The sequence below is a fragment of the Plecotus auritus genome (assembly GCF_963455305.1).
Source record: "Plecotus auritus genome assembly, chromosome: 7".
Taxonomy (NCBI): domain Eukaryota; kingdom Metazoa; phylum Chordata; class Mammalia; order Chiroptera; family Vespertilionidae; genus Plecotus; species Plecotus auritus.
In genome coordinates, this window is record NC_137774.1 from 47,126,183 (window position 1) to 47,143,314 (window position 17,132).

At 49.3% G+C, this 17,132-nt stretch overlaps 1 protein-coding gene across 1 annotated transcript in view; it reads right to left on the reverse strand.

The window, feature by feature from the left end:
* GAS7 (growth arrest specific 7) overlaps nt 1-16,866 on the reverse strand; it is a 211,203-nt gene extending 194,337 nt beyond the window's left edge. Inside the window, exon 1 of the mRNA XM_080681514.1 lies at nt 16,528-16,866. Within this exon, the coding sequence (XP_080537640.1) occupies nt 16,528-16,710 (183 nt within the window). The 5' untranslated portion in view covers nt 16,711-16,866. The remainder of the gene's footprint in view (nt 1-16,527) is intronic.
* Between the last annotated feature and the right edge of the window lie 266 nt (nt 16,867-17,132).

Here is a 17,132-nt window from a genome sequence, read left to right on the forward strand (position 1 = left end):
GTGACACTGAACCACACAGAAGGGGCTTGGAGGAACCACAATGGAAACTGGGTTGAGGTGATGAGAGCCAGAAAGACAAGGTCACCACCAGAAATGGAGACAAGAGGTCTGGAGTGTCTCTCGGGGAAGCAGATTTCTATTACTAAGAAAAAGCAAATAATACTGCTCAGCCCTGACTGACGCATGGGAAACCGGAAACACGTGGCCACAGGGCCACCAGCATATCCTGCGCCCTGAACCAGGTTCTCCGTGGGCATTTACATTAAAGCAGACAATTCTAACTTCCACAGCGATCCTCTGGCGTGAGCCTTATTATCCTCATTTTAAAGATATGGAAACTGAGGTCCAAGGTCAGGTAAGTAATGTACTCAATGTCTCATACAGCCAGCACCCAAACCCAGGTGTGATCAGCTCTAAACACCATTGCAGCAGGCTGCCTAAACCAGATCACTCCCACTCTGGGGTCCCAGGGGTGCCCAGTAATCAAACAGTCCAAGGCGGCAGGAAATAATAATGTGCTGCCCTTCACAGTATAGCAGTCCTACTTCACGTAATCTGAGTTACTTGCTCCCACAGCGAGGATGCTGTGCTCTGAGGAGCACACACTCTCTTTCCCAATCTGTCTTGTTACCCACAGTTTATATGTGCCAGACGCCTGGGTGGGGAACAGAGATTCTGTAAGAATGTCACTCTGCAAATTCTTTATTATTATTTTTCCCCATGTGAAGCCAAATAACTACCTTGGTTAGCAAACCCAGAGTCCTGTATTCATCAGCACCACAGATGAAATGACTGAATTATGTCCTTCATTTTTAAATTCAGTGCCTATGCCTGGTTATGCACTGAGGGCTAAGTCTATGAAGATCAGAGACCCAACCCTTGACCTTGAAAAACCGACAATGTAGTGAGGACAACAGACAATCCCAGTAAGTGGGGTGAGTGCTGAGAGGCCTAGAAGGACGCAGGAAGCTGAGTCAGCAGTCTTCCCAGCAGATTAACACTAAAGCCGAGGATTGAGAACAAGTTAATCCAGCTAAAAAGGAAAAGAAAAAGAAAAGAGGGTCCACAGCAAAAAGATGAGTAACCCAGTTGAAAAGGGGCAAAGAATCCATGCTGTAGCATGAGTCAGTACTCACTCCTTTTTATGGCTAAATAACACTGCACTCAACGGATATGCCACCTTTCATTTATCCATTCATCAGTTTCTCATTTTTGGCTGAGTCTTGCTCCTATGAACATTTGTGTACAAGCTTTCGAGTGGATATATATTTTCACTTTTCTTAGGTATATACTTAGGAGTAGAATTCCTAGGTCATTTGGTAACTCTTCTGTTTAACATTGAGAAACTGCCAGACTGTTTTCCAAAGTGGCTGCATCCAGTCCCACCAGCAGTGTGAGGACTCCGATTTCTCTGCATCCTTACCAACACTGGTTATTATCTGCCTTTTTAATTACAGCCAGGCTGGGGGTGTGAAGGGATCTCCCTGTCGTTTGGTATGCACTTTGCAGGTGACTAAACATGTTGAGCATCTTTCATGTGCTTATCAGCAGGTTGTATATCTTTGGAGAAATGTCTATTCATATTCTTTGCCCATTTTTAACTGGTTACTCATCTTTTTGCTATGACCCTCTTTTCTTTTCCTTTATAGCTGGATTAACTTGTTCTCAATCCTTGGCTTTGGCATTAATCTGCTGGGAAGACTGCTGACTCAGCTCCCTGCATCCTTAGACCTCTCAGCACGCTCACCCCACTTACTGGAATTGTCTGTTGCCTTCACTACATTGTTTCTCTTTCTCTCTCTTCCTAAATATTAATAAAAACATATCCTTGGGTGAGGATTGTTTAAAAAGGCAGTGAGAGTGCTGGCTGGTATGGCTCAGTGGTTGAGCATCGACCTATGAACCAGGAGGTCACAATCTGATTCCTTGTCAGGGCACATGCCCGGGTTTCTGGCTCAATCCCCAGTGTAGGGTGTGCAGGAGGCAGCCGATCAATGATTCTCTCTCATCATTGATGTTTCTCTTTCTCTCTCCCTCTCCCTTCCTCTCTGAAATCAATAAAAATGTATTTTTTTAAAATAAAAAGGTATGGAGAGTAAAAGGGCAGATGGGGGAAGAAGGTTACTTCAGAGAAGTGGCATGTGCTAGGACACAGCAAGAGAAAGCAAAGTTGGCCCTGGCCGGTGTGGTTCAGTGGTTGGAGCGTTGGCCCATGCACCAAAGGGTCTCGGGTTCCCAGTCAAGGGCACATACCTGGGTTGCAGGCTCATTCTCAGGGCTTGTGCAGCAGGCAACCAACTGATGTGTTTCTCTCACATGCATCTCTCTCTCTCTCTCTCTCTCTCTCTCTCTCTCTCTCTCTTTTTCTCTCTCTCCCCTCCTCCCTCCCTTCCACTTTATCGAAACAAACAAACAAACAAAAATCAAAGGAAAAAATATCCTCAGGTGAGGATTAACAAAACAAAAAAGAAAAGAGAGAAGCAGAGCTGCATTCTTTTGACAGCATTATGCATGTGAACGCAGCTGGGACGCAGGCTGAGGCCCGGGCACAAAGGGCCTCGTGAGCAAAGCTGAGGTGCATTACAAAGTAAAGGCGATGAAAAGCCTACGAAAGGTCTTCACCAGGAGCTTCAGATCCAACTGGCTAGAAAAACTACCGCCCGTGGCGTCACTACGGAAGATGGACGAGGGCGCCCCAAGGGCTGTGGGGGGACCTGATTTGTGGAGCTAACACCGCCTCCAGTTTTCAGCCCACAGAGCAGTACCTTCTGAGTAACTTTCAAAAGAGAATTTGGACCTGGAGGTTTGTACCACTTCTTCCCCTTCACCTTTTTCACCCCTCCCCCACCCAGCCCTCTTCCAGCCGTCAGTTTGTTCTCTATCTCTGAGTTTGTTTCTGCTGTGTTTCATTGGTTCTTTTGTTTGTTTGTTTTCAGATTCCACCTATAAGTGGCAAAACAAGTCATGGATATAATGTACAGCATAGGGGAAAGAGTCAATATTATTGTAATAACTTTGTATGGTGACAGATGGCTACTAGACTCATTGTGGCAATCACATTGTAAGGAATAGAAATTCCAATCGCTATGCTGTACACCTGAAAATAATATAAAATTGTATGTCCACGATACTTTAATAAAAGTAAATACCCAAACAAAATAAATCAGGAGAATTTCCACCCAGCTCCGTGAAACAAACCTTTGCTTGGCTCTAGGACTCGGCAAAGATAAAAGAAATGTGTAAGCCCTTTCAGCAGCCTCTTGCATTTCACCTCTCCCGCCAACAGCCTTTCCCTCCTCAGAAGAACCTCTTCTGGGGGCAGCCCGGCAGCCAGAGGCCCATTAGACCCAGGTAAGAAGCAATTAAGACTAATTAGCCCCGTCTGAGTAGCAGCAACCATGACACAGCAGTTCCAAAGTAAAACAGAACTGGCCAGCTTTACTTGCTTTAACCAGTAGAACCTGTGTCCTGGGAACGCACCCCCCCCCCCCCCCCGAAAGTGCTCTACAGTCTTGCTACTCAAAGTGTGGGCCCAACACCAGCTGCTCCTGGGAGCTTGTTAGAAATGCAGACTCTCAGGCCAAACCCAGACCCTCTGAATCTGAGTTTCCATCTAATAAGATGCTCAGTGAGGTGTGCCCACCTGAAGACCTTGACCACACAGTCAACCAGATAGTCTTGCACCGTGACCTTGGAGGTTTCTCCCACCCCAGCAGCCCCCCACAAAAAACCCAGTTAACTGGCAGCTCTCAACTGGAATGATCCCCAGAACATATGGGACATACGCTCCATGAACAGAGTGTATCCAAGGCACCGGCTCCCTTGCTGGAGCCCTGTGAGACTCGCAGAGATTCTGCAACTTGCCCAGGCGTCTCAGGCAGCAGGGGCTGAGGCAGGATTTGAACTCAGAGCTGCCACTCATGCCCTGCACTGGACAGCCCACGTGGGGAGAGAGAGGTTCCGCCCCACCCTTGAATATGGTCTGGGCAGTCCACACTGGGGTATCTATCTGTAGGGCTCACATCTGGCCCACAAACCAAACCACACAAGGCATGCAGCATCCCCTTGGAACCAATAAAGTGCCTCGAGATGTGGAGGTCACGTTCCCACCGTTTTCCTAACACTGTTGGTATCTAGCAAGTCCATCCCGGGCTCTTTCTCTCTGCTATTGTGTTCACACAGCAGTCAAGACCCCGGGCCCACCATGCCCATGCTACTCAAAGTGTGGGCCCAACACCACACTTTGAGGGGGGTTTCCAGGACACATGTTCTACTGGTTAAAACAAGTAAAGCTGGCCACTCTGACCCCAGCCTTTCTTCCCCCATAGCCTGGTCCTGGCCCAGGAAAGCATTCCTGAGTCCCTCCTCCAACCCCTGATCAAGGCACCCTCTGGGCAAATAAGAACACCAGATAAGCTCTTCCAGACCTGCTTTTTACCACCTCCTATCTCTGTCCTCACATTAAACAGATTCAAAGGGAGGCCTGTGTTCTTTCCTTGACCCTGTATAGCCTCTTTAAAAAAAGAAAAAGAAGCCCTGGCCAGTGTGGCTCAGTTAGTTGAGAGCTGTCCCATACACGGAAGGTCACGGGTTTGATTCCCAGTCAGGGCACATACCTAGGTTTTGGGTTCAATCCCCAGTCGGGGTATGTATGGGAGGCAGCTGATCAATGTTTCTCTCTCTTTCTCCCTTGCCTTCTCTCTAAAAATCAATTAGCATGTCCTTGTGTAAGGATTTTAAAAAATAAACTAACTGCCCAGCCAGTGTGGCTCAGTGGTTGAAAGTTGACCTATGAACCAGGAGGTCACAGTTTGATTCCCGGTCAGGGCACATACCTGGGTGGTGGGCTTGATCCCCAGTGTAGGGCGTGCAGAAGGCAGCTGATCAATGATACTCTCTCATCATTAATGTTTCTATCTGTCTCTCTCCCATCCTCTCTGAAATCAATTAAAAAATAGATAAAAATTAAAAAAAGAAAAAAAGAAACGAAATCCAATCTAATTCCAGGATTGCAAACTTAAAAACTCCTTAGGGTACTCCAATGCTCTGCTACTCAAATCGTGGCCTACAGAGCAGCACAGCAGCAGCAGTGTCATATGGGACTCAGTGAGAAATTGCAGTCTCAGCCTCACTACAGACCTACTGAAGCAGAATCTGCATTTTAACAAGAACCCCATGTGACCTGCATGCACATTAATGTCTGAGAGGTGCCAGGCTTCGTGCCCTACACTAATGCTGTAATGTTGTTCAGGTAGGTTCCATGTGCCCAAACCAGAAGACAGGCCCCAGGTACTCCAATCCTTTAGTAATATGAACACATGACACTGAGTACCAGATAAGATCTTGTGTTGAGTATATCCTTGGTTATCAAAAATGCAACATGATTTTATTTTTCACTTGAAGCACAACAAAGGCTTGCAGCTATTTATCAATAAAGCACTTGCTCAGTGAGAACAGTAGACTCAAAATTCCTATTTCTATTTCTAAATTATCTTACAATCAAAAAACAAATGCTTCAATGACACCCTTCCATGAGCCACTGCTAAAATAAGGATCCTTTGTCTTGATAAAATTAGGACAAGGACTCATTTGTGTAGAATTTGTAAAGCATCATCTCTACAGAGTTTTTATAACTTAATTAGCTTTTTGTTGACTGATCCTGGAGTGCTCTGTGCCTTTGACAAGCAAATGAGATGGGAGGAGGAATTAAGGCATCGGAGAAAAAATGATGAATGCTAAATGTCTGGAAGGGATTTCATTCCAACAGAACATGCATGAAACTTAAGTCTACAGAGGTAACTGACAGTCACCTGGAGGGAACAACACATCTCCAAGGGCTCCCCCAAGAAGAGCTGCTAACCTCAGCTCCAAGTCTTGGCTATATCCTTCGAGCCTTGCAGGGAGCAGAGCACACAGTAGGTGCTCAAAGGTTGTGACAGATGTATTCACCTCAAGGAAAAAAATCCCAGGAAGTCTGGGATTAAGCCAAGTATTGGTCAACTATCTACTAGTGTGTCCATGCAGATGAAGGACAGCTTGTGGGAGGGGAGCTCTGACTTGAAAAGTAAGAGTTCATCCTGGCTGTCAGGAGCAAGGGCACCTGCCAAGGCCTGCACTGTGGCTTTAAGTCCTTGTAGCAGCGAACATTTATCAAACATGCAGGATCTCGGGCCTCCTAGACCAACCGAGTCAGAATCTCCATCGAACAAGATCCATCAGATTAATTTTGAGAAGTCTTGCTCTAGAAGCATTGAAATTTGTATGAGAAGGACTAAGCGGCTACCCACAATTGTGTTAGCATACAGAACCATTCTGGTAAAATGCCAAGACTGAAATAGAGGAGACAGAGTGCATCCCCTGAGTACGGGTGGTCAATAGAGCTGTCCACCCAGATGTATTCAGCTTGCTTCTTTTCTCCTTCTGGCACACTAAGATTGAATTTCCCACCCACTTAAAGTTAGGTGTGGCTGTGCTGTAGTCAATAAAATATGAGCACAAATGTCAGGTGTCACCTCTGAGCAGAAGCTTTAAGAACACGCTGTTTTAACATGGTCAATAGCAAGATCCTAGATACTGGTTGCTCTGTCATCCTAGGTCCCAGAAGGTCTTACAATCCTAACCCAACTTGCAACAGACTTGTAGCATGAGGAAGAAGCAAAACCATGTTGTTTTAACCACTGAGATGAGGGGTTTGTTATGGCAGCAAGTCCTAACCCATCCTGACTGATATAGCACATAAGCACACAATGCTGCCCGTTTTCAGGACATTTCTGTTACTCCCCATGGAGAACTACTCAAGCACTTCGTTACTTGAAGGTAGGACCTTGTAAACCCTAAAGAGCATTACTTAATTAGCCTCTTCACTCTTCAGACTTCACTCAATCTTATTTTCTTCTTTCCCCAGATTTCCTCACATATTTATGCTTTTATCTTATTGTACCATATGCTTTTTGGTAAGCTGCTTTTGATTCTTTTTTTTTGCAACATGGGTGATAGACATGGTGATAGCCAGACACACCAGACTTGGCTCCCAATGATTTTGGCAGTTTCCAAAAAAAAATCAAATCCACCCCTCGAAAGACAAAGATTTGCTGTTACTAAGGATATTTAAAAGAATAGGGCCCTGGGCCAGCAAGTATTTCTTCAACCTGTTTTTTCCACAAAAGGATACGAACAGAATGCATGGCACACACAGTCCCTGCTTTTAGAAAGCAACTCATTCCTGGACACACCATCTCTTTTTGCCTCATCATAGGCAAACTCTGAACTGTAATAACTCCATTAAAACACTTAGCATGATGGACCAACAGTTTATATGTTTCCAATTCAGTTCCATTATAGAGACGGACCCCCTTCTGCATGCCTGACCTTGTGCTGCTCACAGGTGAACCGCATTTTAACAGCTCGTGTTCCGTGAGAAGCAACGCTGCACGGACGCTCTGGGCACACAGCTCCTCCTTCAGATGCTTCCTGAGTCATTTCCACAACTGGAATTGCTGGATCAGAGCGCACGTGTGTGTTACGTTTTAAGGTATACTTCCAGATTTCCCTTGAGGGAGCATATGACAATTTTCCTACACCCTTGCCAATACTCATTCATTTCTTTTTGACAGTTTATTAAAGCTATCTTTTCAAAAATTTGCAATTCTCTGATTACTAGTGAAACTGAATATGCTGATGATTTTGTATATCTTTTATTATAAAGTATCTATCCAAGCTCTTGGCCATTCTTGTACTGATGTGTTCCTTTGTTTCAAAAAATAATTTATAAAAGCACTTTTGGCATTAAGATACTGACTTTTGCCCATTTTTATTTGCTTTTTACATCATTTTTCAAGGAAAAGATCTCTGGTGGCAGAATGAATGATTCACAAATGAGGAAAGTCCAGCAGGAAAAAGTGCATTGCAACTGATCTGCAAGAGGTGAGGCTCCCCTCCCCACTCCAGTTCATCCACCTTCTAATAGATTTCAAATCCATCCACTTCTCACCATCTCACTTCTACCACCCTCCTCCAAGCTTCCTGACTCGTCTGGCTTCCCTTCCAGCCCTCTTCAAATCCATTCTCCACACTTCAATCAAACCAAAGGCTTCTGCTGCACTTAGAATCTAACTATCTACCAACCACTCAAAAGAAAGGTTAATTATGTAATGTAATAGAGGTGCTAAATATTGCTGTAATGGCAATCATTTACGATATGTAAGTGCATCAAATTAACACCTCAACTTTACCCAATGCTATATGTCAAATACATTCAATTAAAAAAATCAGTAGTTGCTTGAAACATATAGCCATGGTGAGAGTATTTACACCCCTGAAGTTGACAAAAGCAACAAATTGGGACTTCCCTCTCTCCAGCTTCAACCCTCCACCCCTCATCCCCCAGCAGGTTGTTAAACATTTACCAGCACAACAGTGGAGGCAGAAGAATACCTGTCCTCCCAAAAATTGTTCAAGAGAGGAGAGAGCGCCAGATGGAGGGGCCCTTCCGACAGAAGACGGTCTCTGGCAATTGCACAGACAGACAAGAGAAACACACACAGGGGGAAGGCAGCCCATCAGATGCCCAAATGACACTGAGGAGCACCTGGACCCTTGGAAGGAAGTTTTTAGTTAAGTCCCCAGAACATAAATGCAAACCTGTGAAAGGGCAAAAAAAATCCCAAATTATTTGACAGGACATTTCTCCCACCATGCAGAGTAGGGACTCAAAATATAAATTAAATTTGCCTGGTCGGTATGGCTTAGTGGTTGAGTGTTGACCTATGAACCAGAAGATCATGGTTCGATTCCCAGTCAGGGCACATGCCCGGGTTGCGGGCTCGATCCCCAGTAGTGGGTGTGCAGGAGGCAGCCGATCAATGACTCTCTTTCATCACTGATGTTTCTATCCCTCTCTTCCTCTCCCTTCCTCTCTGAAATCAATAAAAATATATTTAAAATAGATGCATAAATTAAATTATTATAGAAATATTAAGTTACATATATTGGGGGATTGGGGGTGACTATCCAACTTACCTCCCCCTCTCTATCCCATCCCAATCTCTCTTGCCCTTGCTCACCACTCTCTAAGCATTCTGGAATAGTCTGGTCTCTCAAATATATCAAGTACACTCTCCTCTTCAGGATTATTTGCATTTGTAGTGCCTCTGCCTCAAGTCATTTCTCCCCAAATATTCCCATGGCTGGGTCCTGTGCCTCACTCAGGTCTCTGCTCAATGCCACCACCTCCTTGGAGAAGCCTTCCCTGACAGTCTTACCAGCTCTTCCCCGCTCCTCCCACTCCATTGCAGTACCCTATTTTATTGGCCACGCTCCCTTGGAATTATCATATTTCTTCTTGCTCGTTTACCATCTCCATCTTTCACAACTTCACCTCCAGCACCTACAGTGCTCACAGCCCATCAGAAGCACTCAATTAGAGATTGCTGGATGAATGAATGACCAACTTTTGGACAGGGACTGGCAAACTACATACAGCCCATAAGTTAAGAATGGCTTTGACATCTTTAAATGGTTGAAAACAAAGCAAAAGAAGACTTCATGGCACATAAAAATTAAAGCAAATTCAAATTATGGTGCCTATAAATAAAGTTTTATCGGAACACAACCACGCCCATTAACTCGGGGATCATCTGTGGCTGCTTCCACACTCCGAGGGCAGAGCTGAGTGCTGTGACAGGGACCATATGCGCGCTCTCACGGCTTCTCACCGCCTCTGGCACCCTGCGAGTGACAGTGACGCAGCTGTGACTCGACTTTGTCTCCTGGGCGCAAAGCCTAAAATGTTTCCTGGCCTCTACAGAAAGTTTGCAGACGCAAGTGGAGAAGGAGAGGCTTTGAGAAATGTTTCTGAGGGAGAGCCAGCAAGGCTTGCTAACCCGAGGAAGCGGCGAGGAAGGGAAGAGGGCAGGGGACAGTGTAAGGTGATGCAGTGGACAATAGATGCTGGTGACTTTCACTCTAGCATGGAGAGAGCAGTGAAGGGAGGAGAGACTGAGTTCAGTTTGCACATGTGAAATCTGAGTACCTGGGATCCAGTCTGGGTACCAGCTCAAGAAGTGAGGCAAATTCAGTGAACCAGAAAGTTCCCCTAAAAACAACCTTTATCAGATGGTAGTCAGGGAAAACACTAAGTGTGAAAGGAGGAGGTAGGTGAGTCCCCGTGAGTCCACAGGAACCTCTCACGATCGTACACCTGTTACATCTACACCTCCACAGTCCTGCAGGCTCTGGCCTGCCAGAGGACACGCCAGACCCCTGCTGGCCACCATTTCCACTTCTCTCCATAGGTACCAACCCCACCCCAGGAGCCTGGCCACACAGGGAGAGAGGCAGACACTAATTGCGCAATTAAGTACAAGGAGATCAGTCCTGACATTCTATTAGAAAGCTTGTCATGTGTCACCCTGCTGCTGTGAGTAATAAGAGAGCAATTTGGGAAAACAACGTCCCCTGGAGTGGCCTGCTACAAATCTTAATACCGCCCTGGCTCTTGTGGCTCAGTTGGTGGGTGTTGTGCACAGAAAGGTTGCCGGTTCAATTCCTAATTGGGGCACATGCCTGGGTTGCGAGCTTGATCCCCAATAGGGGGCATGCGGGAGGTAGCCAATCAATGTTTCTCTCTCTCTCTTTCCCTTTCCCTGTCTTTCTCTCTAAAAATCAAATTAAACAAACAAAGAAAAAGCCTAATACTTTACATGTATACAAGGCTTGCTGGTTTACCAAACATTTTCTTTCACCCGCGAAGTGGAGACCAGCTTCCATGCTCACAGGTGAAGTCAACCAGGCCATTAGGTAAGAGCTGGGCCCTTTCAGGCTGAGAAGAGTACAGGAAGGTCAGCATCTCATTCATGCTTCTAAGTAATAATGGATGTGGGATTCAGGTGGTGGTTAACATGTCACGGATTCCTGCCGACTTGTTGCTAGGGGAACTTTTGTGGAGATGCCCCAATCCATAGCATCTGTAAGCCCCGCCCACGGCTCTGCAGGCCTGTGGTGAGGCCGTCTGGACAGACCAGTACAGTAGGGAAGGCTCCTCCTGAACAGAGGTGGGCGAGCAGGGCTGGGCCAAAGGTAGACGCGCAAACAGTAGGAGCTACAAATGAGGGCCACAGCCCCCCAAGTCAAAGGGCAGGAGGACTTAGTGAAGGTGCTGAAAGCAGCACCTTGGTCTTCTAGGTCACGATTACATACTCCACAGCCACTGGCCCTAATTACACCTTTTGTGAACTGAGCTGATGACCGCCTTAAAAATTATTGGCATGAGGGACAAAGCCACACCCACGTTAGGAAATGTTCCCATTACAGAAAGAAAGGCCCTGTGTTAAAATCAATTTGTCAAACATCTACCAGATGTCAGGCAGCTCTGTGTCTATTAATAACCAGCATCAAATAGCTCTGACCTGAAAATGCTGGACTGGTATGTCAACAGGCCAGTGGACAGACCCAAGCTTTAGGGACAGGAAAATCGGGTTGCAAATTCAGCTGCATCATTTACTGTGTGGCCTTTATAAAGAAATCCCTGGCATCTTGAAAAATAAGAAACTCCGCCAAGGATGGCAATGGAGGATTTCCTAGCAGACCGCCAAGTCTCCTGCATTTCCCTCCCTCTGGAGGCCCTCTCCTCCGTCTGGCCTGGCACTGCTTCCTCTGTAATGGATCATCTGTCCGGACTGCTTTCCCCCTACCCTTCTGAGTAGCTGGTCTGCAAAATGGTCCTCAGTGAACTTGGCCTCCCTGAATCCACCTGTAGGCACCTCCCTCCCACACTGAATCTGGACTGGTCCTGTGACTTACTTGACCAAAGTGCCTTAAGAAGGCCAGACAATTTGAACTTTTGCATTCTTGGAAGCCAACCACCGTGTGAAACTTCAAGTGCCCTGCTGAAGTGAAAGGCCACGTGGAAAGGCCCTGGAGGATAAGCCACCACGTGGACAGAAAGGCCACACGGAAGAATACCAAGGTACCATGTTGGAGGTTCCAGCCCAGGGGACAATCCAGGACTCCAGCTCCAGGTGCCATCTGCCTCCAGATGCATGGGAGACTCCAAGACAGACCAGCAGAAGAACCACGCAACAAGTCCTGTCAGCCTACAGAATGTGTGTGATAACAATAAATGGTTGTTCTGAGAACTACGTTTTGGGGTGGCTTGTTGCATAGCAATAGATAAAACATCGTTCCTTAATTATCGATAGCACAGCCATCTCCCCCAACTCCACATCTCTCTCCCACAGCCACACCTCATAAACTCTACAGCACAGTCACAACAGGGAAGAGAAGGCAGAGAGAAAGAGGCCAAGCTCAAGGGTGACTCTCTGCAATTGTCTAGTTCCTGGCAAACAGCATCCTATTCTGTTTGTACCTGAGGTCCAGACCTTCCAGCCAGATTGTACCTGAGGTCCAGACCTTCAGCCAGGAACAGCATGTGGGTCAAGGAAAGTTCTGTCGTGTTTGCGTTCCAATCTTACTAATCCCAGAATTATTTCCCAAAGCTCTGGGAGTTTTTTCAGATGTCTTACAGTATCTTCCAGGTCCCTGACCTCTTATCTCCATTCCAGGTAAAAGCAGGCCACAAGGAATTCCTGGGCCAGAGTTAGGCCCCCCAGCTACTGAACTTGCCCAGCCAGTGGGCCATGTCTGCCTCTCCAGGTCTTCCCTGGGGATGGAGATTGGGCTCCCTCCTCCATCTGTCTTTCCCAGAAGCTGTCCCTCAGCCTCCATGTACCAAGAAGTCTGGTGACAACCTCCTCCCCTGCTGGGCCTCCGAGTCTATGGAGGTGATCTAGAGCCTGGCTTGGAGCCCATAAGAACGTATGTGCTTCTGCAGACTCCAGCCTCATATCAGGTCTCCTTCATCACAGCTCCTCCTCAGCCATGTCTCAAAGGTTAGAACAGTTCTCAACTCTCCCTCTTCATGACTGACGAGACCCTCCAGAAGGATTTTTCTGGCTGCTTTTATCTATGGGCCTTTATACGTCATAGGCAGCAGCTGCGGGTCTGATCTATAGGCCCCCTCCCTTTTCTGGGAGAAGCCGGTGCCCTCCCCCTGGCCGCCCCTGGAAGGCTGCCCCATCCCCTGAAGAGCCAGGATCCTTGGGGCCAGTCCTTAGTTCCACCAGGGCCCTCCACACTCCTCTGAGGTTTTCCTAGAGGCTGCCCCTTTCCTCGGAGTCTTGACCAAAGAGATTTCCCCAGTAACCAGGCTCAGAATCCACCAAACTGGCCGCTCCCCAAGGCCTGGCTGGCCGCCAGGGCAGATCTGTCAGCCCTCTCAGGGTTAGCTCCAGCTCCCCTTCATGAGCTATGCTTCCTGCAAAGCTGGGCTCTCAGTTCTCCTTTTTTCTTTCTTTTTTTTTTCTTTTTTTTTTCATATGAACAAGGAAGAAATCCTTGGGGTGTGTCCATTTTGCACATACTGCTCTCAACCCCCAGTGCCATCTTCCATCAAGATGGAGTTTCCTGCCTGGCCGGCGTGGCTCAGTGGTTGAGTGTCGACCTATGAACCAGGAGGTCACTGTTCAATTCCCAGTCAGGGCACATGCCCAGGTTGCGGGCTCAATCCCCAGTGTGGTGCAAGTAGAAGGCAGCCGATGGATGATTCTCTCTGATCGTTGATATTTCTATCTCTCAATAAAAATATAATAATTAAAAAATGGAGTTTTCTGGTATCACTTTTTCCACGTGGGGTGGAGGTTACAGTAGAGCTTCCATTCTCAGCTGTACACCCACCATCCCACTACTCCCCCAGGAGACTGGTGTTGCCCATTCTGTCTATACTGCTGTCCCCAAGAGCTTCCCTGGCCTTCTGAACTCCAGGCCCCAGCAAGCTCAGTGCCAGCCACCCCTTTGGCAAACATCCATGGGGTTTACCACTGTCAGGATCAGCGGGCTCCTTCTCTGGCTTCCTGGTCTCTGCACTAACTCTCAGCCTTGACACACATCTGGCTGGTGTTCCTTCAGACTTGCGTTTCCATATGCTGGCCAGTCCACCACCAGCAACTCCTCTGAGAGCTCTGCATTCCCCACGAAGTCCATCTGTCCTTGAGGACTCTCCCATCCCAAGGGGCTCTACTTGCATAGCCTCTATCCCTGGCCAGTCCTCAGCCCTGAAGCCCAGCCTGCTCATGGATGAGGCTCACAGATACAAAGGGCCTGGTCTACAATCCTCTCTGTCAAAGCTGCATCACTTTGGCCCTGAAAAGTGCCAGGACTCAGGGCGCAGACCCCCGCCCCCACCCCACCCCACCCTCTGCCTCCACCTGTGGGAAAACCAGCTGGCTCTGAGTGAAATCAAGCTTCAGGGTTAGTGGGAGAGATGCTCCAAGTGGGAAGGAGCAACTGACCTCATTTCAGCCCCAGTATTTCAGCCTCCCCTTAGGGATGCTGTCACCACCATGCCGACCTCCAGGGCTGCACTTGGCCTTTCCCACATGGATCCACACCCTTTCCTCACTGGCCTTTTAGGACCACTGAGCCCAGGCCACCATGTTTAAAAGAGACACAGGCACAGAGGTAATTCTGAGCCACCTGAGCTGCTTAGCAAATATGCAAGCATTGCTCCTTGGGCAATCCCCTCCCCCTCTGTCATATTCAGTTTACTTGCCTGTAAAATGGGTATGGTGCCTTCCCCTTCACAGAGCTGTCAGGGGAACTGATGACAGTGTATGTACCATGCCTAGCACCTAGTATTTCAGCCTAGTAGGTACTCAACAAATGAAAGGGCTTCTCGTCAGAGCTGCTCATACTGAGGTCCTTCTGTCACAAGTCCTGGTGGGAGTTGTCTGAGAAAGCCCCTTAGGCACCAGAGATTTCCTAAGTATGTAAATACCACGGGAGGCGGCTGACACACCCAAGGCTGTCACAGCAGATCATCAGCTCGTCCCCTGGGTCTGGTCCACCCTCCCTTTCCGCCACTAAGAAATGCAGAGACACTCCATCTTACTAACACAGGCTACAAATCCACCAGCCTCACCCCCACCCAAAACACAGCTGGCAGAGTCCAGCCAGGGACGCGCCTCCTCGCCAGACAGACATCCAACAGCCAAATGTCCACATCAGTATTTCCTGGAAAAGTGTGGCCACCAGAGGAACTTTAAAATAGGAGTCTCCCTCCGGGCTTTGGAGCTAGAAAAGAAGGAGGGTCTGGGCCTTCGTAGGAAACTATACTCGCTTACCCTCACACCCAAATCTGTGCACCTGAGCTTCTCCTACACTCACAGGTGCTCAAATATACAGAACAAGAGGGTTAGGAACATACTCTGTGGTCTGCTGGGAGGGAGAGGGGAGGGGGGGAGAGGGGTCGCCTTCCAGCCTACATGCTCTCAAATACTACTGTGTAATTCATTCAGGGGGATTTTGTTGTTTTGCTCTGGACCATGTGCCTCTAAAAGGCCAGGCTCCATCTTCAATAAGGTTTCCACTGGATACTTCCTAGGTAAACTCACCCTGTAACCATTCACCTTTATCTTTCTTCTTTGCTTTCCTTTCTCTCCTTTCTTGAGCTGCAAGCAGCATTTTCTGTCAAAATTTGCTACTTTGTTCTTTGTGAAGTAGGTCAGAGTTAAATTATAAACAAATTCAGTCTCCATGATTTGGGCAGCCTTTTACCAGAACGTTCTGTATACGTACACAATGGCGGGGAACCTCTCATTTAATTACAACACTCCCCGGGTCAGACAGCCTTTTACTAAAGGAGATGTCCTATAAGGTCACCTCCCCCACCCCCACTCCCACCCACCTCCGCCTCCAGGACTTTAGAAACTTCCGATCCCACTCAGGCTGTGACCATGAGCTCAGCGATTAGAGGACCCAGAACCCTCCCAACTGTCACCCAGAAAATAAACAGCCAGTCGATTTGGCTCAACAGGTCCCCTGTAGCCCTGACTACAGGCCAGACCCCAGGAACAAGCCACTTTCAGATTCTGAAGGGGAGGGGGCGCTGGCTGGAGGCTGTGGCACCCCTGAGTCAAGCCTGTTGATGGGGCTCGGGCTGATGGCCAGACAGGCTCAGCTGACCATCAAGTGGGCGGCCTGAGGCGGCCAGGCAGCCTGATCGGGGCAGCAAGACTGTCCACGGGTCTGCGGGCTCCGGGATGCAGACGCGGGGCTGAGAGGACAAGTGGGTGCCACTTTCCCAATCCCCGATACTTGGTGCATCTCCCTTAGACCGCTGGACTCAGCAGCCCTTCGCCGGCCCCTAGCACTGCCGGGAACGCGCCCGCCCTCCCGCTCCAGAACTCGCACAGGCAACTAGTTCTCGCTTTCCCAGGGAGCTGCGATGTGCCGGGAGGCGCGGCACCGTGGGGTGGTCAGGGGGCGATCCCAGCGCTGCACGCGCCCCAAGGGGCGCCCGCAGCCTTCACCATCCACAGGAGCGCGAAACTACGGCTCGGGCGCGCTACGGCTGCCCCCGGGGCGCCCGTCGGATAGGGGCGTCTACGGCAGCCCGGGAGCAGGCAACAGGTCTGCTAGCGCGCCAAGGACTGGAGCCCCAGACCTCCCAACCCCCGGCCCTTCGCCCCTTACCTCCAGCAACTGCACGTAGCTCGCTGGAAACCAGCCGCGGAGACCGTCCTCCTTTTCGCCTTCCCACCAGCCGCCGTCCGGGACCTGCAGCAGCGTGATCAGCTCGCCCGCGGCAAAGCGCAGCCCCTGGCCGTGCCGCTCCCCGGAGAAGGGGTACAGGGTCCGGCAGCGGGCGCCGGACATGGCCTTGGCGCCTGGGCTCACAGCGCAGCCTGCATCCCTGCCGAGCCCCGCGGGCTGGGCAGTAGCTCCGCGGGGTCCCAGGCGCCCGGCGCTCCGGGCTCCCGCGCTCTGAGCGCGCGCCGTCTCGGGGGTGCGCGGGGGTCCCCAGCCAGGCGGAGAACGCGCGTTCCGCGCAGGGAAGCAGAGACTCGCTGGTTTCGGAGAGCAGGCGGCGACGCCCCCGGGCCGGGCAGCTCACAGATCCCAGCTCTGGGCGGGGGGGCGGGGCTCAGGGGGAGGAGACCCAGGCGCAGCGGGCTCCGGAGACAACTTCCCCGGGCCGCGGAACGCGGGCCACCGCCGCGAGCCCGCCCGAGCCGGGGCCGCCTTGGCACGCGGAAATGCGCAGCTGCCGGGAGAGGTGGGATCCCGAGCATCACCCT